At 37.5% G+C, this 24,627-nt stretch overlaps 3 protein-coding genes across 3 annotated transcripts in view; all 3 read left to right on the top strand.

The window, feature by feature from the left end:
- The window catches only part of LOC131346911 (tubulin beta-4B chain-like), a 4,135-nt gene extending 1,630 nt beyond the window's left edge, over positions 1-2,505 (top strand). Inside the window, exons 2-4 of the mRNA XM_058380701.1 lie at positions 397-505; positions 691-801; positions 1,126-2,505. Coding sequence (XP_058236684.1) covers positions 397-505; positions 691-801; positions 1,126-2,183 — 1,278 coding nt within the window. The 3' untranslated portion in view covers positions 2,184-2,505. The remainder of the gene's footprint in view (positions 1-396; positions 506-690; positions 802-1,125) is intronic.
- A 239-nt stretch (positions 2,506-2,744) lies between these two features.
- On the top strand, positions 2,745-16,026 carry dennd1c (DENN domain containing 1C). The gene is made up of 22 exons (XM_058380621.1): positions 2,745-3,206; positions 4,383-4,447; positions 6,020-6,063; positions 6,145-6,194; positions 6,280-6,399; positions 7,042-7,111; positions 7,207-7,287; positions 8,403-8,456; positions 8,549-8,659; positions 9,951-10,051; positions 10,211-10,256; positions 10,351-10,452; positions 10,604-10,729; positions 10,805-10,906; positions 11,948-12,038; positions 12,474-12,514; positions 12,652-12,708; positions 13,272-13,313; positions 13,436-13,555; positions 14,232-14,320; positions 14,678-14,870; positions 15,010-16,026. The coding sequence occupies exons 1-22, from the start codon at positions 3,190-3,192 to the stop codon at positions 15,919-15,921; spliced, it is 2,634 nt and encodes an 877-aa protein (XP_058236604.1). The 5' UTR covers positions 2,745-3,189; the 3' UTR covers positions 15,922-16,026.
- Positions 16,027-22,571: 6,545 nt separating this feature from the next.
- Positions 22,572-24,627, top strand: part of LOC131346873 (complement C3-like) — a 34,897-nt gene continuing 32,841 nt past the window's right edge. The window contains exon 1 of the mRNA XM_058380599.1: positions 22,572-22,728. Coding sequence (XP_058236582.1) covers positions 22,658-22,728 — 71 coding nt within the window. The 5' untranslated portion in view covers positions 22,572-22,657. The remainder of the gene's footprint in view (positions 22,729-24,627) is intronic.

Here is a 24,627-nt window from a genome sequence, read left to right as displayed (position 1 = left end):
ACTAGGTGTTAACTAACTATACTTTTTAAACTGATTTTCAATAATCCTTTTAAATCATAATTAAATGTAACCAATACATTCTTTAAAATAAATGTAATCATTTATGTTTGTTGTTTTTTTTTTGTTTGTTTGTTGTTGTTGTTTTTTACATTTTATTTAATATATACATATACAAAACACGTATTAATGTGCTGTAGATGTAAGTCACAATGAATAACGCAAAGCTTTAAGCCATAAATGAAAGCCGTGCCGTGTCTGTCATCATGATTTAAAATATTAGGTGGGAGAATACTTTGCTGCTTCGTATAACAGATTATTGGCCCACAGTAAATATTTATAGCTATTAAAATCTTATGACTGTTACACTGTCTGATCTCCATCTTTCTATTTCTGCAGTTCTGGGAGGTGATCAGCGATGAGCACGGCATCGACCCCACTGGTACCTACCACGGAGACAGTGACCTGCAGCTGGACCGCATCAGCGTCTACTACAATGAAGCCACAGGTCAATATTGCTGCAGCTCTCAATGTTACTGTCAGAGGAAGATCACACACACACACACACACACACAGAAAAACTTCATATCAAGACCTGGACACAGCAGGGTACAAGCAGTCAAACTAATTAAACACAGACCCACCTGGTAAGCATATAATTCTAAGCTTGTGTTTAATTTTCCACTTTCTCAGGAGGGAAATATGTTCCTCGAGCCATCTTGGTGGATCTGGAACCAGGAACCATGGACTCGGTTCGATCTGGACCTTTTGGACAGATCTTCAGACCCGACAACTTTGTCTTTGGTATAGTAAAATATACTTTTTAAAAAAAAAAAAAAAAAAAAAAAAGATTTCATTGTTTGATTTGATCGAGGTATTTAAAAAAAACACACACACAAACAAACAAAATATTTGATATTAAATGCAGGGCAATATAAAACACCACTAGATGGCAGCACGTAAATATGAATTTCATTGCAATCCTTCTTATTTCATCATGTCCTTTTAAATATTCTGAAAAAGGGTTATTCTATCCTAACATGCATACAAAACATTTTAAAACATGGCAATAATCAGTTCCTCAGGGATGTTAATTATAGAACTTATTTTTCTGTACTTCTCCACCAGGCCAGAGTGGTGCTGGGAATAACTGGGCCAAGGGCCACTACACCGAGGGAGCCGAGTTAGTGGACTCCGTCCTTGATGTGGTGCGTAAGGAGGCTGAGAGCTGCGACTGTCTGCAGGGTTTCCAGCTCACCCACTCTCTGGGAGGTGGCACCGGCTCTGGCATGGGTACACTGCTAATCAGCAAGATTCGCGAAGAATATCCCGACCGTATCATGAACACCTTCAGCGTGGTGCCTTCACCCAAAGTGTCAGATACAGTGGTGGAGCCCTACAATGCCACACTGTCTGTGCACCAGCTGGTGGAGAACACTGACGAGACCTACTGCATTGACAACGAAGCTCTGTACGACATCTGCTTCCGTACGCTCAAGCTGACCACACCCACTTACGGTGATCTGAACCATCTGGTCTCGGCCACCATGAGCGGAGTCACGACTTGCCTTCGCTTCCCCGGGCAGCTGAACGCTGATTTGCGAAAGCTGGCTGTCAACATGGTGCCATTCCCACGTCTTCACTTCTTCATGCCTGGTTTTGCACCCTTGACCAGCAGGGGCAGTCAGCAGTACCGTGCACTTTCCGTCCCTGAACTGACGCAGCAGATGTTCGACGCTAAAAACATGATGGCTGCCTGCGATCCACGCCACGGCCGTTACCTCACCGTTGCTGCTGTGTTCCGTGGCCGCATGTCCATGAAGGAGGTCGACGAGCAGATGCTTAATGTCCAAAACAAGAACAGCAGCTACTTTGTAGAATGGATCCCCAACAACGTCAAAACAGCCGTGTGTGACATCCCACCACGCGGCCTCAAGATGGCCGCTACCTTCATCGGCAACAGCACGGCCATCCAGGAGCTGTTCAAACGCATCTCTGAGCAGTTCACTGCCATGTTCAGGAGAAAGGCCTTCCTCCACTGGTACACAGGAGAAGGAATGGATGAGATGGAGTTTACTGAGGCTGAGAGCAACATGAACGACCTGGTTTCCGAGTACCAGCAGTACCAGGATGCCACGGCTGAAGAGGGAGAGTTTGAGGAGGAGGGTGAAGAAGAGGCTGCCTAAATTGCCCCATTATCTCTTCCTTTTACGGTTGCTTCCTTTGTGTTTTCTTGCTTATCTTCCCACATTCCCCTCTTGTACTCACTCAGGTGTTTTGTGAAGGTATATCTGTTCATGATAAAAACTCTCATCGATGCATTCTCACTTTAGGGGTGGAGGATAATATTTCCCGTGCTCTCGTAAAGGTAACTTAGTCGGTTCAACTCAGTCTGTTGTTTTCCTGTTGTGGGCACAACTCACAGTCTAGAATACCTACCTGTTTTCAAATGCAAAGCAACCTTAACTTCCGCTATGACTGAATAAAAATGTGTTTAAATGAATATAAGTTGTGTTTTTTTTTATTTGTTTGTTTGGTTGGTTAAGTGTTGTGTCTCTTATTATAGCTTATAAACACCAGAGGGTGCTGCAGAGTTCAGAACGAATGGAACATAATTCATATACATTATTTGTGGTACAAGATGAAAGGAATGAAAGGACTGTAAGTTTTATATGGCAAAACAAATGAATGATTACGCAACCCTGAAGTTCACCCAATGCTTTTAAAAAGGAAGAAAAGAGACAGACAGCCCAGAAATAGCAGCCGCAATAGAGGAAGTCCTTTTCTTCATTTCCTCTCACTATGCCGACTCACATGGTGTTTCAGGCAAGAGAGAGATTTTTTTAACAACACACATTTACACACAGTTAGTAAATTCACATAATAAATGCACGACGCTAAGAACGGGGAAAAAAGCTGGAGATGTGAAGAGAAGGAAACAGCAGCAGACGTCATATTGACAACACGAGCATCACACGCAAGATTCTCTACACAGATCAGGAAGTGATTCTGCTAGCCTGTTTTCTTATCTGTGTGAATATGTGAGCGTGTTGCTGTGTGTGTGTATTTGTGTATATGTGTGTGTGGGTGTGATTGAGAGGCTACATATATATGTATATATCCTCTCCATAATGATACCTTCATCCCAGAGACACCACTAATCACTTATGGACTCCATTCTGAAGCTACACCATGGGATCCAGACTAAAGTAAGTCTTCTATCTGTTTCTCTGATTTTACTTTTATCTGATCTGCAGCTCTCTGAGATTTGAGAAACCTTATACACCCAAGTCACATTTAAACACAACTTTAAAACACAAGTCGTCATTATTACATTCATTGGTTCTACTGTATAACTCCTTTTTGCTCAATTATGTTAGTGGCTTCTTAGAAGAGGCCATTTCCGGGACACTACTTCCTCTGTCAGTGTGGGCTTACATCATGTAGAATTACACATTAAACCTGCATTTCCATCTAAAGAGTTTATACACTACCACTGTTTGTTATTACTAATTAGGTAGGACGAAGGTTTGAGGCTAAAATCATACCAATTTTTTTGTGATTATTCAGAGATGAAATGATGCTCCACTATTAATATTATCTTTAAAGGCTGGAAATGTTGCAGTTCTTCACTATAATGCGTTAATTCTTCAATTCTTCAAGACTTCAGCTTGTTTCATGCTTATGCTTTTATATAAGAGATGAAACATGCCAGGATGTGCTGCTGTAGGAATAACGATCAACAACTGGCTAAAAAGCACATCCTGTGGGGTTTATTCCTCTTATACTATAGAGATTTCTCAATAATTCATAGTTTTTCAAAGCGTTTATCCATTTATGTTTCCGGTTAACATCGTAGAACAAAACATTTTTCATCAAGCTGTGAAGATAGAGTTTTATCTCTGACACTGTTATAAAGCAGCATCACATACCAATCAATCATTTGCTGCTGTTTTAGAAAATCCATCAACGCCTTCTGACCAGTTAAATGCAGAATTTATTGCTGGAGCATTTCTTTCTTTTATTCTATTAATTTATTTAAATTATGTTAAGTCAGAATTACGTCCTTTGTCCTCTTTTGGGTGACACGATTGTGTCGGTGTAAAGCTGTACCAAGTACATCTACAGGATCATCTGTTTACATGTTACAGCTGATGATCTTATAATATGATGCTCACTCTTTTACTTTGAGTCTTGTTACTGTACTTATTTAACCAGAAATTTTACTCAAGTATATTATTATAAGCTCTATTTCTTTTAGAAATGGCAAATCCTGTCAGTTTTTTTTAAAATCAATCCCCTTCTCTAATATTCAGAGAGTTTTCTGTGAAAAATGACAAAGCTCAATTTTTACGTTCCCTGTTTGTTGATTTTGTGGGTTTCAGGGAAAATCCAGAACAGACGTTTTACTGGTTCTTTCAGGCCTCATGCCCCATCGCCAGAGACAAAGGTGAGCAAATGCAGTTGGGTTTTTTTCTTTCTTTTTCTTTTTTTTTCCAGGCTGATGCTGGGTGCTGAAAAAACGTCTCTCCTTCCTGTCATGTGATTTAACCAGAAAGCCACTAGACCGACATAGTCGTTGGCATGGAAACAACAGGATGAGCTAACGTACTAAGATTAGCTGAAACTTGTGGTCACTTTAAATATCAGTGAAGTGAAGAGGGAATTAACCCAAAAGACCAGGTCCAGAGAGAGTGAGAGAAAGAGAGAGAGAGAGAGAGAGAGAGAGAGAGAGATGTTATATATGGTATGATGTTTAGTCACAATAAGTGACCAAAACTAAAAAAGTGTTATTTTTTCATTAACTGGTTTTAGTCCTGGCTAAGGGTTTCTTCTAAATGCTGTAAATGTAAATGAAAATGTAGTTCTGGGATAGATTTCCACTCATACCGGTTTAATAGCTTGTACTTGAGCAGTTTTATTTGTACAGGAAGAAGGTGTTTGTGTGACTCAGTGACTTGAGGTAACCACATCCTCTACTTACAACAGAAATGAGCCTAATTTACGGGCTAAACTGAGAACAGTGTGTGTGTGTGTGTGTGCGTGTGTGTGTGTGTGTGTGTGTGTGGTGTGTTCTAAATTGCAAATGGTCATTGTTAATATTAAAGTTGATCAGAACTGAGTCTGATGAAGATCAGAGGATGATGAAACACACCGTGCAAGTACATCACTTTCTAACTGATCACCTACAAGGTGACCAACACAATAAGGGTTTGTGTTTGTGTTAAAAAGCAGAAATGTTTTAAAACCTCAAAAACACCAGGGCTGTAGAGTTTCCGATTAATATCCGCTCATTGCTGCTCTCTTTAATTAGTAGAGCATTAGTCGGGGTGCTAATACTTTATGCGGTGTGACACATAGAGTAGGATATAGTAAGTGTATTCAGAGCTGAGTTAAGCGCTCACTGTGAGCCATTTATACTGAAACTGTGCACACGGTTACTCAGAAAGTAAGACAAATGATTAAAATCAGGCATTTAAAAAAAGCAGTTAGAGCTACAGATAAAGATAAATATACTGGCAATGTATTAGAAGTCAATTAGATTTATTTTACTGCTTGTTATCTGATATCACTGGATTAGTTTCATATATGCCATTTTATATCGCTCTATTTCCTTAAATCAATATTTCACATGCTGCTATTATGTTGCATCATGTTACACTTGACAGCAAAAAAAAACCCCTAAAGCTTATCTTTTGTTAGATTTCCCGGGATTTTTTTCATGTTTAAAGGTAAGTGCTTGTGTTTAAAGATGGCAGTCAAGACCCTACATAAAAACAACAACAAAAAAAACCATCTTGGATAAAAGAATTAGCTTAAGCTAGCACACAACCCAACTCTGAGTCCAGCCCGGTGTTTGTACAGGTGTTCAGTGTGGTGTGCTAGCTTCCAGTGAGCTAGCGCTAATCCTGATTTTTCTATAAATAAGTGGTGTTAACTGTAAATGTAAACAGCTGAGTGATAGTAGAGGTGGGTAACTACTCCATCAAGACAGTAACACCAACATGTGTCTCCTGTACAGATCCTGGGTTGCTGTTTCAGTTCCCAGAGGACTTCACTGATGAGGTCAGTGCTAAAAAGAAAATGTAAGAAAACATAAGAGGGATAAAAATATGACATGTATTTCAATTTCGTATTTCTTTCTAGGAGTGTTTGCAATCCCTTCCTCGCTTCTGCTTCCCATATGATATAGAGAGGTAATGTCCTCATGTTGTTTTTATTTATGTAATTGTTTGATCATGTCTGAATATTCATTTAACTAATCGACTGGCTGCTTTCTAGGGTGAGGGACGGTATAGCTGTGCAGCACTTTACATTTGCCTTGACTGACCTTGAGGGATGTCAGCGATTTGGGTTCTGCAGACTGACCTCCAGCTCCCAGACCTGTCTCTGCATCCTCAGGTCTTTATCCTACATCTCCACATAACCTGAATGACCTGAATAACCATAAACTACAGCTCCTACATGTATCCTACATCTGCATACCCATGAGCCATACAGCAATCATTCGCATTTTCTTGTAGGCAGTGTTGACTGAGTTCTAGGTCAGATCGGTTGCTAGTTTTGGAACAAGGCTGTAGGTGAACAAAGGAAGTCCATGGGCGGTGGGGTTTTGAGGCTTGTTTAAAAATAGTTTTTTGCAGTTGCCATGATCTTGCTTTAAAGCAAATCGTCATAATTCAATCGAATCAATATCTGTGGTCTTGGCGAACAGAGGGAAATTTAAGAATCATTTTTTATTTTAAACTGGATTTGGAGAAAGAACCAGGGCATTATAAAGCAGATCATGGCAACCAGACAATGATTAAAAAAAAGGTGAATGGAAAATTATAGCAGATTATTATGGCAGGTGAATGTGATTCTCCCTGAAACTCTGTTTCCCACCGTTTAGACTTTCTGAGCAGTTTCAAGTCTTTTTGTAAGGTTTTTTTTACAGTTCGCTAGGTTAGACATTCTCCTGAAACTTGCCTAGTTTTGCCATTGTGAAGATTCAGCTCATTTTTTATAATATGGACTAATTCTGTAATTCTGTATGTCACACAGCTATCTGCCTTGGTTCGAAGCCTTTTATAAACTGTTAAATAACTTGGCAGACTATGTGACAAAAGGCCAGGTAAACACTGCATTTCTTCCTCTTAGTGTCTGCTTTTTAAAATGATTTATAAAAATGGTTTTTGTATAACAGTTTGTTGTTTTAAATTTGGTCAGACGAATGAGATGAGAGAGTTACTGGCAGCTCTTTACAAACACCCCGTGCCACTGGCTGACAGCTTAAACACTCTGCATCTGGTAAGTTCTCCTCCAAAATGAGCTCTAATCGATAAAAGTGCAGAATCACGAAACTGTGGCGATTTCTTTAAAAATACGCTACGCTACATACAGCATATCTTTAAGTGTCGGGACATTTTCATGTGCAATAATCAATAATGGGTGCAATAGCACTTATGGGCCTTTCATGCACAATACAACTTCACCATTATCACCAACTTACAATCCCTGTGTGCAATATTACAGCTCTGCACTATTATTAGTACAGTATCTGTACTTTTTTATTCTATTTTACTTTTTCTTTTTACTTGTTTTTTTCTTTCTTTTCAGTTTTCTCCTTGTATATAGTATATATTTCTTCCTTTCTATTTTCCACTTTTATTAGTGCAACTGTAACATGGCAAAGCAATTTCCCCCTGGGATTAATAAAGTTATTTGAATCTTGAATCTTGAACATACCGTTACAGTAGCTTCACCTGTACAAGATTCAATATCAAATGTATTTCAGATTTACATAAGAACTTTGCGTATATCAAATATACACACTGCATGTTTTTCATGTGTTTCTCCAAAAATAATCCAAAGATTCTCACAAGATTGGTTTATTTTCTTGTGTGTGTGTTTTTCCCCCCGATAACTCACTTATTTCTGGATTCTTCATATGTGCAATTTCAGGGCACACTCATGTACACACACACATTTATTATTTTTTTTTAATGTATGTATGTTATCTCCTGGTTACACAACCACACATAACTATAAACAGCTGTAGACACAATATTATTTATAACCCCGGTCTCTGGTGTCACCAAGATGAGGGTGAGGTTCCTCTCAAGGTTTCTTCTTCATGAGTTTTTCCTCCGGCTTACTCATTAGGGATGAATAGAAATTGGATTTTAAACTCATTTCTATTTTTAATTTTTAATATGTCTGTAAAGCTGCTTTGAGACTGTGTCAGTTGTGAATAGTACTACACAAATAAAATAAAATTGAGCTGAATTACCTTTAGAGATGTTAAACTATCATATGGTTTTTGAATTTGCTTTTGAGAAATTTACATTTTTACACTTTGCTTCTCAAAATTTTTAGAATTTTGGAATTATTTATTTATTTATTTATTTATTTATTTTCCCCAGATGCCGTACTTCATTGCTCCGGATCCAAAAGCTTTACCATCTATTCCAGAGAGTGTGAGTTTGTACTCGATGTCTGTCTCTTATCTTTCACTTTATTGTGGTTCATTGTGTTTGTACTGCTCTAACGTGTGTGTTGGCGTGTTTAGAGGAACCTGACCGAGCTGATCGTGGCTGTAGATGTGGGGAATCTGCTGCAGCTGTACGCTAGCATGCTTTTTGAGAGACGTATCCTCATCTGCTGCAGTAAACTCAGCACGGTGAGGAAGACTGTCTGAGTTCGGGAGAAGGCTCAGTGTTTAATCTTTTTTCTTTTTTTTAATTGAGCTGATATTGTACAAGCAAACAAAGGCAACTGAACTGAAACTGTTGGTGTTCCTGTACTTCCCTTAGGTCCTGCGATTATACATCAAAACCTTTTTAGTACAGGGAAGTGGGAAGGTTATTGGAATAGAAGTGAGTGAGGCAAAAGTCAATGAGAGGTCAATCTGCAGTCCCTAATTCACTGAAGATATGAGTTCTTGTAATGTATATAAAATTTCCATTTAATTTTTTAAAAATATTTTTATTTATTATTATTATTATTATTATTATTATTATTATTATTATGACTATTTCACAATTATATTTAAAATCTAACATTTTAGGGGGATTTAAAATTTAATTTAATTTTCTTTTTTATTCATTTTCTGCTTCTTCATTTCGCGCTGGCCGGTGCTGTAGAAATTTTTTTTCTTTAAATTTTATAGTTTATGTGCACACTAAGTTGGAAAAACTCAAAGCTGAATATCAGTCAGAAGGATAATTTTATTCTTTTTTTTTTTTTATTTAACAGCACTGGACACTGTGCTCACTAGCGCTGGTTCATTCAGGATCGAGGATATAAAAGACTTATAGGTGTAAAAACTCTAAAACAAACACGTTCCATCTTGGTGTCGATGGGCATTAATTCAGACAGGATTGGTTTTAATAGAGGTGGTGGTAATGTCATAATTTTACCAGAGTTTCTCTGTGATTTTTGTTCTATCCGAAGCCAGTGAGTGCATCTACATGCTTCTAGAAGTGTATTTCACCATCAGTATGAATATAAAACATGTAGTAGAAATAACTTGTGGTAATGTACATCCTAATTGAATTGACACCTTGGATAGATTATTATTATTATTATTATTATTATTACAGTATAAAGATGCTCACTGTTCTGTTTTCTATCATCTCTCACCATAAGCAAGACAAAACAAAAGAATAATCCTTAATCCCTAAAACAGTAAAATACTGATGATGTTTAAAAGGACAGAGAAGTAAATTTAATGCAAGTTCCTAGCACCTGTAAGGTCACTGGTCATGTGACTTATTTATGAGCTTACTAAATTCCCAGCATTAAACACTTATATAAAAGGTCATAACAGTCCGTTTGCAGGTTTTGGTTTAGACAAGACACGCCCATCTCTGTGATTTATACAATGATCGCTTATACTGTGCAATTATCTAATGCGTCCTAAACTGAAAAGCTGAACTCAACATATAACAGTATTTTTCTTGCTCCTGTAGCTGACAGCATGTGTTCATGCGTGTTGCGGCATGATCTTCCCCATGTACTGGCAGCACATCTTCATTCCGGTCCTTCCACCACACCTGCTGGACTACTGCTGGTGAGATCTAACATACACACACCTTCACACACACACACTCAAACACACACACACACACACACACACACACTCAGACACACACACACACACACACACACACTCAGACACACGAGAGCTAAACTGTGACTTAATGATCATTGTAATGGTTGTGTGTTCTAGTGCTCCAATGCCGTACCTTATTGGAGTTCATTCCAGCCTGATAGAGGTATTTAAATTGACTCTCTTTTACATATGCACACACACACACACACACACACACACTGCATAATACATGGATGCCGTGTGTATTATGTTGTCAGAGAGTGAGAAGTCGTGCTCTGGAGGATGTGGTCATTCTGAACGTGGACACGAACACTATGGAGTCTCCTCACGATGATCTGAGGAAGCTCCCAGCTGATGTGGTAATTCATTCATCCATCCATCCGTACATCTGTTTATCAAATATGTATTTAATAACATCATTACTATTGATTTTTTTTATCTCTTTTCTAAACACATGACCCATCCAGTCAGGCTTTTCTTTGGTGTGTGTGTGTGTGTGTGTCTTTGCAGGTGACAGCTCTGAAAGTAAGGCTGAAGCGACAGGCTGCTTTTACAGGCTCCGGTGTTGCTAAAGCGTTTCTCAGAGCTCAGGCTCTGCTATTTGGAGCATACAAAGATGCCTTACAGTACCCTAGCGTGAGTTACAACACACACACACACACACACACACACACACACACACACACTTCATTGATCTCTATATTCCTGCAGGGAGAACCCGTGTCATTCAGTGAGGAGTTATTTCTAACACACAAGTCTCCCAGCATGAGGCAGTTCCTTGAGAGTGCTGTTCACCTGCAGTTTTTCGAACAGGTGTGTTTACACACACACACACACACACACACCCACTCTTACATGTATCATCTGACTTGATTCTGCATAAAATTGCTCCTAATAGTGCCCTCTAGTGTTCATATATTTACTTTGTGGCACTTTAAATCATTCTAATCTAATATTGAAAGACAACTTTGTTATATGTTATTTCTTTTAAGGGAAACCTGATCATTAATCAATGAAGTCAGAAGTCAAATTATTTCATCTAATAATTTTACCTCACTTGTAGTGGGTTTGTTTGTATTATGCCTTAAAGAGGTAAAGCTGCCCTTAGTGGTTGTGGGACCTCCTGTAGTAGGAGTGTGTGTAGGAGAATAGTCAAGTGTTTTGCTCTGACTTCTAAAGAAAGGTGAATTATCCAGAGTGGATCATTTTTCTCTGACCCTTTATTTACATTTAGATCAATGCTGCAGGAGCTCAGTTTCATTTTGTTTTACCCCAGAGAGTAATTTCCTCATTTCACCTGAGTTTCTATTGCCTCAGCTAGATTATTCACCATTCCCTCTTTTTCTTGCACTCTGACAAATGATAGTTTGTTTTGAAGTGTAGTGAAAGCCTCACAACATACACTGACCAGGCATAACATTATGACCACCTGCCTAATATTGTGTTGGTCCCCCTTTTGCTGCCAAAACAGCCCTGACTGGTCCTGCACTGTGTATTCTGATACTGACCACTGCAGACCGCGAACACCACACAAGAGCTGCAGTTTTGGAGATGCTCTGATCCAGTGGTCTAGCCATCACACTCACTCAAATCCTTACGCTTGTCCATTTTTCCTGCTTCTAACACATCAACTTTCAGGACAAAATGTTCACTTACTGGCTAATATATCCCACCCACTAACTAATCTTATTCACTTCACCTCTCAGGGGTCAGAATGTTATACTTGATCAGTGTATTTTGGCAGTGATCTGCCTGATGCCCAAATGTTTGTTTAACTATTCAGACATTTGTACACCAGGATATACAGTGTAATGCCCCATAATGTGACTAAAATATATAAATGTGTGCCTCCAGTTTATTGACGAACGTCTAGAGATGATAAACCAAGGAAAAGAACCAGATGATCTATTCGAGGAGGAAATACAGCAGTGTGGTGTGTCGTCAGGTTTGTGTTTTATCTCCTCCAATCATGCTTCGGTGTCCAAAAATCTTTAATATAATGCCATTCCCCCACCAGCTTCTCTCAGTGTCCTCTCTTAATAAGACACAAATGCAGTTCTAATGTTATTTAAAACTTCAAGTTAAAGCTTTACTTCTGACTGTTAGGGAAGGAGTCCCCAGTGCCAGTCTGTAAATGTTAAATAAACATCAACTATCACAAGACTTCATCATAGCAATGATTTATTTAAAAAACAGAATTAATTAAGGATTCATTAACAACGTGGAATAAATTCTGATAATTTATAGTGAAATTTACAGGATTAATCTTTTTAATAATGATGTGATTTTTATTTAATATATATTTTTTTCTAAATGTTTTCTTTTCATGTTTTGATTCAGTAATATTATTTATTTATTTATTTATTTATTTATTTATTAGGTGGCACTAAATCTTACCAGCAGTGGATGGGGAACCTGAAGGTCAGTTTTTTTTCTCTCTCCACACAGAACAACTCATCCATGTATTTTATTTAGTCATAAAAAAGATTATAACATCAGCAAAAAACGCTTTCGGTCCATTAACCACCCCCTTCATGTTCATTATTCATGTATTACAGAAAGGAGGAGGATCTCTCATTCTCACAGTCAAGTCCAAGGCTCAGATGTACAAAAATGTGTGTGACATTTCAGTCTGTTCACATAAATATTGACGGAATTAAAACAGGAATTATTTTTATTGTTTATAGGATTAATTACTCTGAATGGCACGTGTTCGGTAAATTTTTTATTTTTTTTTAAACAATAAAATTGAATCAATTTCCTGGACATAGTAACCGACATGACGTATACATAAAAACATAACCTCACATGACACGCTGCACTAATACAGCTACATGTGCTGCTCAAAAAGAAAGGAAAAACATTAATAATAATTAAATACACAGCATGTACCATAGGGCATAGGTCTTAATCTAGAGCATATTCAGAATTTTATAGAACATGTAATTTTTTTTCTGAAATGTGTTTGTTGTGCTTAAAAACTACTATATAGCATGTGGGAATAAATAAATGTGCAACAATAAAAAAAAATAAAATCACTGTGTTAGTAAACTGTGCATGTTGCGTAATAATTTGTGGGAAAATGAAGCAGTGAAACAAGCCGTATACATTTCTGATCACTCATTTTATCTAATCTGTGATCATATTTGTTACTCAGCATCATCCTGTTCTCTTTCAGGTCACATGTCATAGCAAGCTGAAGAATCTGATTTCATCAAAGGTAAGTAACAAGATTTATGTGAGAGAGAAGAAGAAAAAAAACAATAAAACTGATACACTCGGTAAAAAAACGTTCATTTCTGCTTGTGTGTGTGTGTGTGTGTGTGTGTGTGTGTGTGTCAGGAGCAGAAACAGGCTCACGCTCTGCAGAGAGGAGGATCCATGTGCGGCACACACTCATACTGTGTCAACAAATCAGACTGCCTTCAAAACAGATTACCAATCACACAGCATTTTGGAAAGGTGAATCCCACACACCACACTCCAGTAGGGCTGAAAGGAATACCTTCACTGTGCGATAAGCAAACAGCCCAGTAATTTGGTTTTAATCATAATTCGTAATTGAATTTATTAAACTAAATATAAGACTAATATTATAATATAATACAAGATAATATAAGAGAAATATTTATAGCAAAAATCTTTAGATGAGTATGTCACGACAGAATGATTTCAAGCTTCATTATAAAGATTAGATAGATAGATAGATAGATAGATAGATAGATAGATAGATAGATAGATAGATAGATAGATAGATAGATAGATAGATATAGATAACAGCAGATAGTGTTAAGATATATGCAAATTTAAAAACACACACCACAGTATAGATTTATTCTCAAAACATATTCCATCTAATCAAACATTAAGCTGATTATGTGCCTATTATTCTGGCTATTTAATGGTTTCCTGGTGGTCTAGCAGCTAAGATAAAGTGTATGAAAACTGAAGCCCGTGATCACATTTATCTTTGTTTTAAGGGCTCTGATGTTACAAACCCACGTTAGATTAGACACACTTATTTTTTGTGCCTTGCTTTAATTACATAGGATATTTCATAATGATTTGCTTGAGTTTGGATTAAAAAATTTAGATGGATAGATTAATGTTATGAAGTTAACGCCACTGATTTTTCCAGTCCCGACCTCGCAGACCGACACGCAAACAAACCAGCCACCAGGCAGAGGAAACACCCAAAGACAGCAGTGGCAGCTGGAGAGAGGAGGGGTGAGTGTGTGTATTAATATTTCATTTCTCAGCCACAAGAACACTGGTATAGGAGAGTCACCATAGGTTTGAGAGTAATGTGTAATGTAAGTTTGTATTTTTGTTTTATTAGAAGAGAAAGAGAGAACAATGGAGCCTATGTTACAGCTGTTTCTAGTGGTTATGATACAAGTTAAAAAAAGATGATGATGTATTCTTGAATGAAGAAAAAAAATACAAGCACTGCTGTTGTATGAAGGGAACAATACAAGAAATAATCAGTTCTAACAGTAATAACACACCTCATCACACCACCATCAGTTTTCTACTGTAACATCACCACCAGAGTAATTAATCCTTTAGTGTTTTTGTGTGCAGTCGTACAGAGTTGGCTTCTGACGATCTCACTGAGGAGGAAGAGTTCTCTGTGGTGGCTGATCTTGAGGAGATGGATCTGTTAGGGGAGATCTTCGACACGTTAAACACTCAGAGTTCCACAGAGCCGGGCCTGCTATACAGCACACGTAGCCTCGACGTTTTCACTTCTGACTGTACTGACTTCATCAGCAGAGTAAGCACACACACACACACACACACACACACACACACGCACAAACATACACACAAACACGATCAATCAATATTTCTAGCAAAAACATGTACTTTTGTTTTGTTTTTCTTTATATCAATTTACCCCTCATGTGTTACAGAGGAGCTTGGCCACACCCAGTCAGGAGAGCTTGAGTCTTTCCACTGGGAACAATGGCAGTCTGATGAGCTGGGAGGAAGGGCATGAAGATTTAGAGGTGGAGGAGTCTGAGGTGCCGAGTGATGAACCAGAGAGGGATGCAGGAGATGGCGTGAGAGAGGGTCACAGTATGTCAATGGAGGAGGAACCATCTGTGGATCTTGGAAGATTAGTAGAGGATCTCGTGGACCTAAAGCAAGAACTTGAAGAGGAACTGAATGGAAACTGTAAAACAACTAGCACATCGTCCAGTGAAAATCAACTAGAAACTAACAGGTTGTCAGATGTAGTTCAGGATGAAACTAGCAGATCATCAGGAAAAAGTCATCAGGAAAACAGCAGCTCACCAGAAGAAAATCAGGAAAGAACTTGGCAATCCAAACCAGATGATGATGATGTGGAAAACGCCAGAGCTCAAGAGAGGCAAATAAAAGAAGTAATAAACAAAGAACACCATGTGGGACACCAGGATCTATCTCATGAGTTCAACAACTCAGGGAATCCAAACAGAGACTCTCCCCAGGAAAAACAGCCCCTTGCTGAAGAACAACTAAATGCAGAGACTTTAGTTAATGCAGCCAAAAAAGATGAAGAGCAAGAAGAGTGCAGAGACCAATCAACTCCTAAAGTGCTCTCCAAAGTGACCCTGTTCCAGGTCAAGGCCTACCAGAGCAAGAGCTCCCCCGAGACTGTGCGCCCATCTCTAAAAATCTCTCCAAGAAGTCCTGGAGCAATTTGGATGACGGTGAATACAAAAACAGATGATTTGACCATGAATTCACCAACCCCTTCCAATTTATCAGACGCCGCTAAGGAGGACGAAGACCTACCACCACCTAAAGTGTCTGAACTTAAAAAGAGATTTGAGCAGTGATTGATTAGAGGGAAAACATCACAACCCTGCAAGTGCTAGATACCAGAGATGCCCACAGTTACTTGGAGGAACCACAAGGATGTCAAAAAAAGAAGAACAAAATACCAGATATCTAATTCACTCAAAAGCATCATACTATTACTGTTATCTATTAAAGTGTGTTCAATGCAGTACTCATGCCACCACCACACAATGATCCTGCTATTTAAACCAGTTTGCAAAACTGAACATTCAAAGCACATTTTTGTCTGATTTTAAAACATTTTCTTTCAAAATAATTTTTTAATACTTTGTTACTGAAATGGTCTAATTAAATAAATCAAGAAATGCATCGGTTCTGGAAATATGGAAAGGAAACTTTAAAGTAGCCAAGAGAACAATAAGATGTTCAGATAGATAGATAGATAGATAGATAGATAGATAGATAGATAGATAGATAGATAGATAGATAGATAGATAGATAGATAGATAGATAGATAGATAGATAGATAGATAGATAGATAGATAGATAGATAGATAGATAGAAAAGTAGAACTAAAACAGTAGAAAGAAACACACATTACACAAATATTATCTAAAGTGAACTAATTTAGTTCCTTCCTAATTTAGTGGCCATCCACAGGTTACATCTCCCATCATAACAGCAGCTACCAACCAGGAAGGGTGAAGGCTTTCACATGCTACACACATAAAACCTGCATATTTCCAAGGAGCTGCACCAGCAAGTGACATTTCAACACATATATTTTCTCAATTCTATTCAAAATTGATATAATGCAGTAAAGCAACAAACCTAACCATGACCAATGATTCCTCAGATGATTGTAGTGTGACCTTCTTCACGTCACTACTCACTTTAGTTACTGCAGTTAGTTCATTTGTACTGAATCTGATGTGCAAAAATTGATAAAGAAAACCGTGGTTTCATCTTATCCTCGCAAATGCAACTTCTATTTAAATGTGTTTAGAGACAACATACAGCTTGTAAATATAGCCGCCACTTTCCATTTAGTACATTTTTGCATTTGTGTTAGCTGTCGATTTTACAAAATATATTTACTACCAATTCTCATCCGAATAAAGTGCTGGACAGGCCACTCCCACATGCACCAACAGTTTAGAAGTTAATCAGAGTTCAATTTTAGATGCTAAAACATTACCATTTAACATTATGATGGGATTTAATTTTTAATACTGAGCAGTTTTACAGTTTCCTACAGCTATTTGAAAAAAGGAATAATTGTACAATAATAAACTAATTGTACTTTATCACTTCCAACCTCCAGACTGTGGAATTTGGATATTTGAAATGATTTTTAACATTAATGATTACATCAGTGAACCTTGTCCTCTGTCCCTCCGTAAACATTGACAAAACCATTGGCCAAAAGCAAAATCAATCAGTGCACTGCACATTTCAGCATGTTATCCTGATAAAATGTGACACACACACACACGCAGGAATTAACTCAAAAGGATATGTATTCTGATATGATCTGTACATTTAGTGAGTTTCTGTATACCGTATACTGAAAAAACAAAGCCAAAATAACATACAAAACCCACTGTTTAAGGGAGCTACCCTAGAAAACTACTATAAAAGCAAATTCTTCCAAATCCCACACACCAAACAGCGACGGCAGTCACACCACCACTACCAGTAAACATACAGAATATGTCAAGGTACAGATCAAGCCATGCCAAGTCAAGATAATTCAAGACCAAACATGTCACGAACACAGCAAATGATCACAAATAAAATGGAAAGCACTGGCTTTCATCGCAGCTAAATACGGTTGCTTAATGATAACATTTGTGTCAATGGCTACAATTACAGGTTGATAAAATGGTGCTATTAAAAAAAAAAGACAAATAGTATAGCAGCTGAAGCAGAACTGAACACAGACAAACACCAAAACATACAGCATAACCCTAGAACCTCAAGCGTTTTACAGAATACATCAAATACATTACACACGAATTATCACGACTATAAAGTACAGCAGAATAGGAAATCTGTCTTTTTTCCATTCAAGTCCTTGTATTGAGGTCCTAAATGCAGTATGTGTAAGAATGAAGATCTTACAGACATTCAGCAGCCATAAATAACATAAACATAAAACAAAAAAAAACAAAAAAAAACATACTTTTTCATATGAATTCTGAAAAGAGCAGCATTTTTCTATTCACATGAAAACACAAGTTTGATTTGAAAACATTCACATGACCCACATAACTAACATGATGTCAGTGTGTTTCATGTAAAATGTCTCAAGAAGGACAAATGTGCAAGAACACCAACATGACCAAGAACTATGACAAGCAAGTGGATTCAAATGAGTAGAATGATGACGAGGTGGAATTACTGTTTCAGATTAAACTTGAATTCAAACTGTTCACCCAAAATCTCCATTCGGTTTGTAGCACTGTATCCGTGGAATCAGGAACAGCACAGCACAGCTCATTTTCCAGCACCTTCACAGGTGGTTGTTGTTGCTGCTGTTGTTCTTCTTTCGGCTGCTCCCTGTTTGGGGTCACCACAGCAGATCATTTGGTTTGCATGTTTCAATTTGGCACAGGTTTTACTCTGGATGCCTGTCCTGACACGACGCTCCCATTTAATCCGGGCTTTGGACTGGCACTGAGAGTTAACTCTTCAGCAGCTTCCACCATCTTCACATAAGGGTGTAATAATAAAGAAAGCAACAAATAAAACGCAATTAACCAAATTAAACTGCAAAAAAATGCAAATGGTAAAAATACTGCAGGAAAAGTATAAATGTTGGCATCTCTGGACAATATGATGAACACACTCACACCTCAGCCACATGAAAAGTCAGGACTATGTTTGGCCAAAATCAGTAGAGAAAGTATCATCAGTGTTCAGAGTTATGTAATACACCTATATGTAGACTATCAAGTATGGTTCTAGGATGAAACAGAACCCTATTAATAGAACTTTGATTTAGAATCACAATTCTAAGCTCCATCACACCATGTAGTTAAAGGTGGGTTTCAGATCAGTCTCTCCTCTTTGGGTAGAGGCAATGGAAGGCCTGGTTTCTCTGACTCCTGGCTCTCAGCCTGTTTTTGCTCCTCTGCACTCGGCCGGTAGGTTCCTTCAGTTCTACGTTTTCTGCATAGTACACATACCATCAGCACTGCGGGCAGAGCAACGAGCGTGAAAAACGCCAGCACTGCATGCACATCAGTCAGCATCACTACCACCATGGTCCCCTAACACACACAAACACACACAATGTTGATGAAGACCTACTAATTGATGTTGTGTAAAAATGTGATTTCAAGTGAAATTTAGGAGAAGAGTTAATGATAATGGGAGAATTCTCCAGAATGAAGTTTAAAATTTTCGAACCATGGAAACTATGACTATATAATACATGAAGTAAATACTTTTATAATTATGCAGTATTTAAAGCCCTACCCATATAATTCCACTTCAGCAATTAAAAATGTGCCTGGAGAGTGGACTCTGCCCTTCCATCTACGGTGGAAACACACCTACATTTTGTAAAAGCCTGCATTGTTTTTCAGGAAAGGGTTCAATTTCAGTGGAGAGAAATGGCCAGATCCTCCACATGTTGTTCAGGAGAAACTCACAGGACAGAGATTCATATCCAGAGGGTTCGTGCCCTTATGGTGTCATTTTTATTACAGATGAGTTTCCCATGCAGATTGGGGAAAAACATCACTGTTTTATTCTCACATTTACACAGAATCTTGAAAGAGTCCACTGTTAGAGAATTTCTCATCACTGATGTGGTTAATAATTCAACTGAATGAATAGCAGGCACAAATGAATGCACTGTTATTAGAACAACCACCCGCTATTAACCTACAGACTGTGTTCATGTTCAGTTTTTAATGTAATCAGTATTGTTTGCAGTTTCTCTTTATAAAATACAATTACAGCATATTTAGTCAAGTTTCATGGCCAGGAGTTTGGGTTCCCTTTACCACTGTTGCTTTTCTGTCACTAACTAGTTAAAACAAACAAACAAACAAACAAAAAAAAAACAGGAAGCTGTAACACTGGGACCAGTAGACAGTTTAAAAAGGCAAAAAAAGGATGTATGTATGTACGTATGTATGTATCTATCTATCTATCTATCTATCTGGTATCAGAGGAAATTTATGGGTAAGGTTATTGGGAGTATTTGGGTTAATTGCCTGCGTTTGTTTAAACATTCAATTTGATTTAATTCAATTCAATTTCATTTGTATAGCGGTTAACAATGGATATTAGGACTATAGAACTTTGGAGAAAGCTATCAATTAGAGATATAAATTAAAACTTAAATTTATCTCTAATAAGCAAGCCAGAGACTACATGTTTTTCCAAACTTGTTTCCTGTACAACATTTCTTTAACTACCGCATGAAGGCATAAAAACACCACTCTATATAATCTACATCAAAATAATTTTATTTTGTCGTAATAATTGGGTTGATGCGTCACTCGCTTTCTTCTTCTTTTTTTTTTTTTTAATTTTCAAATCATGCCTTTTGTGTTACACAAAATGTCAGTAGGCGTGTCAAATGACTTCACTCATCTCAACAAATCAGGTTATTGATCAGGGTTCACGCAATACAGTTTGTATTTCTTTAATGCAGTTCTCAAATTAGACGTACAGAATGATTAATGGGCTAATATATGACAGTTCTGAAAACATCCCAATCTGGCAACACATAATGGTAGTCAGAAATATGCTGATTGTCCTGTTTGGCGGCGTGTTTACGTCACTTTTAAAGCTAAAACTAAAACCAGTTATGTTACAACAGCAAACACACTTGGTTTTTTAAATATTTTTAAAAAAGATCTTTCAAAAAAAAAAAACGTTAAAAAAATAAAATCGAAAGTTATCAAAAGTCACTCAAATTAACCCCCTAAACTCACGCGCACAGAAATCAGAAAAAAATGTCTTGAAGAAAATGAACTTGGTTTATTTACTCACCTGAACAGTCGATTGGCTGTTTCTTATCTGCGGAGTTCGTGTCCCTGAGAGAAAAAAAATGCCCGTTTTTTTCCCCGAGTGAAACATGCGACTCGATTTTCTTGTAAACGAAAGCGCTTATTATTATTATTATTATTATTATTATTATTATTTCTTTCTTTTTTTTTTTTTTGAAAAGCCGGAACGAACTTCCCACTTACCTGTTCCTCATGCAAATGAGCAGCGTCCACCTGTCTGACAGTCACGTGATTCAAAGGGCGCTCACCATTTCGAAACAAATCCTTTTGTCTTGTGTTCTCGCCTTTTAATGGCTTAATAACCAGAAAATGACTGGCTGAGGAGGAAGAGTTCTGCCAGAACCGAAGTATACCATAGTCCGATATAAAGACTGAACAAGCAACTCAGTGCACTGAAAAACACCTAGAACCAAAATTCCACCTCACTGTTCTACCATACATGTTTTATTCATCTAAATTTTAATATTATATTTACAGTTCCCATCAGCGCCAAAATCTTCATGGTAATATACTGTCACTGATTTACGATAAGGGAATTGTATTATCACGCTACATAACTCTCAAACTAGTTATTAAGAAGGTTGTTTACATTAAGTTTAGCACAAGAGAGTTCAGGAACTCACATTTATTATTATTAGTAGTAGTAGTATATATATATATATATATATATATATATATATATATATATATATATATATATATATATATACTACTACTAATATATAAAATATATAAATATAATTTATTTATTTAGTTGCAGGTTTGGCTAATGTTTACTTTTATTACATTTTGTAGTCTCTGTTTAAAGAGACTACACACACACACACACACACACACACACACACGCACCCATACACACACATTGCTACTTATAAGAGACTGCAGCAGTATGTGAATGGATTTTAACTTGTAAAGGATCAAAGGTTAAATTAACACAACAATTCGGCTTATTTACGGGAACTGTGCTGGATTAACCCTTCACATGCCTCTGTGCAGCAAAGATCCCTCAGACCCAGGAATAGGTTGGTACAATCCTCCTTAAAGTAATATCAAACAGGTGTTATTCTGCTGGATATGTGACTGTGCAAAGGCCTGTGAGGTTCCTGTAAATGTTTTGGGTGAGAGTGGGGTGACCTGTATCACAGTCTGATCAAACAGATTTTAACAGAGAAATATTTTTTATAGAATAAACAGCACTTTAATGCAGTTTTACAAAAAGATTAATACATTTATATATGAAATTCCTTTGAAAGTGTTTTATGAAAAGAAGGAAATTAATTTCTATAAATTTGAAGTGTTTTATGTAGTAAAATTACAAACAGGAAAATATTTTTATAATACTTAAATTTATATTAAAAAAAAAAAAAATTAAGGGAATAAAGCTTGCAATCTGCAAAAAACTACAACCAGGAAACACTACATTAATAAATAATTTTAAATCAAATATTTGAAATTAGATTAAAAATCTACCCTGTATTCTTTAAATAAAAAGTTATGATTAGTTTGGGGAAATGGTCAGATCTATTTAAAGCTCTTAAAAGTATAAATGTTAGCTGTCATCACTGCACAGGTCTTTTTACCAGTCAGCACATATGTGTGTGCTCAAAATCTCCACCCAATGTCAGTGTTAATAGGCGGAGTGGGAGAGGTGTTCTGTAGGTGGTGTGTGTAAGGTTGGTATAAAAGCTGTGATACTGTACATCAACACACATGTCTTCAGACTGAGCTCGGACCAGCAGACAGGATGCATGTAGACTTGGTGTGGCTGACGGCTGCACTTCTATCTTTCCCCCTGTTCACACTATGTGACCCACTGTGAGTACACACACACACACACACACACACACACACACACACACACACAGTCTGACAGTAACTTAGCAGTGCAACAACTATTATCCTTTCACACATTTTTCACAGTATTCATACGTGATTTTTACACTTTATTCAGTTTTTATTCATATGTAGTACCTGTGATTTTATTTTTCATACATGATCAATTTGTTTTCATGTGTCTTTACTTGAGCTCAGACCATGTGCAAATAATTAGTTTATATGGCTTATTTGCAAGTCTCACGAGATGTTGGAGAGGCTGCTTCACGAGAGGCTGTTACGGATCTCCCACTTGTGTTTAGCGCGTTTAGAGGAAGATGATGAAGCTGAAGCAGAGGAAGACGTGTGCGAGTTAACGGAGGCAGATGACCCATGGCCTCAAGTTCAGTTTATGTTTTCACTCCAAGATGTCAAAAAGAATAGTTTCATAATGCGATGCATGTTGTGTTCACCAAAACCAACTGACATCGCAGAGTACAAGAATTCCAGCTCCAACCTGAAAAACACGGAGCAGTAAGCGTCACAGTTAGGCCTATTTCAACCCTGTTAATGATCATTTGGTTACTATGGGCACATTGACCTTATTTTAATAGCACATTTCTCACACTGTCCGAATGTTTTTCCTCATATGCCCTCTCGTGCAAGCAATATCTTGTGAACCTTACAAACAACTCAGGTTCATGAAGAAAGCTTCATTCTAAAAGTCTGCACAATTTCACACCCATTTTCCACAAAACTCCATCAATTGAACAGCACACTGTGACGTCATGCATTTATACACAAATACTGACACCTCAACAAAGTGTGGAACACACATACACAATAAAAACGGGATTGTATTTGATTTTATTCCTACCTAAAGAATGCATGTAATATATGCATATATTATTATTTCATCAGAGGATTCACCAAACAAGCTTAAGGTTTATGCAGAACTGATCAAGTCAAGAAAACGAGGATCAGTCCACAGGAAAATTCTGTAAAACTGATTGTTCAAGAAAGAACATATGACAAAATAAACATTTACATACTGAAGGGCAAACACACACAAACAAGTTCATACACAAACATAATAACAAACACACACTCTGTACACACACACACCTTCTCTTTTGTTCTCTGTTAGCTTGTTTAAATGCAGATGCTGACAAGTTTGTGTTTGAGTGTGTTTGAGATTTTATTGCAAATGACAGGTCATGTAATGTTAATGTGACCATCACTGGACTGAGATGTGACCATCACTGGACTGAGATGTGACCATCACTGGACTGAGATGTGACCATCACTGGACTGAGATGTGGCCATCACTGGACTGAGATGTGACCATCACTGGACTGAGATGTGGCCATCACTGGACTGAGATGTGACCATCACTGGACTGAGATGTGACCATCACTGGACTGAGATGTGGCCATCACTGGACTGAGATGTGACCATCACTGGACTGAGATGTGACCATCACTGGACTGAGATGTGACCATCACTGGACTGAGATAGGCTTCTTCACTTCAACCTATGTTTTATATAAGCAGAACAAAGAGACTGGGTTTTCGTTCAATCAGATCAATCAGATCAGAAGTAACTATTAACTAGCTACTTGAGTAGTTTTTTCATCCGATACTTTTTTACTCTTACTCAAGTAACTATTTAGATTGTTACTTTTACTTGAGTAAATATTTCTATAAGTACTTGTACTTTTACTTGAGTACAGATTTTGGATACTCTACCCACCTCTGGTGCCCTGCAATGGGTTGGCAAACCGTCCGTTAATTTGTGTCATTGCTCTTAGAAAACCAATCCGGTCATAAAAATTGCGCATATATTGTTTGAGGTGTCAAACAAAGGTGGAGCAAAAAGAGAAGTAGCGTAGACGTGGCATAC

Source organism: Hemibagrus wyckioides, linkage group LG26 (genome assembly GCF_019097595.1).
Source record: "Hemibagrus wyckioides isolate EC202008001 linkage group LG26, SWU_Hwy_1.0, whole genome shotgun sequence".
NCBI lineage: Eukaryota > Metazoa > Chordata > Actinopteri > Siluriformes > Bagridae > Hemibagrus > Hemibagrus wyckioides.
The sequence above is the reverse complement of the archived record's forward strand: the minus strand, read 5'-3'. Positions and strand labels throughout refer to the sequence as shown.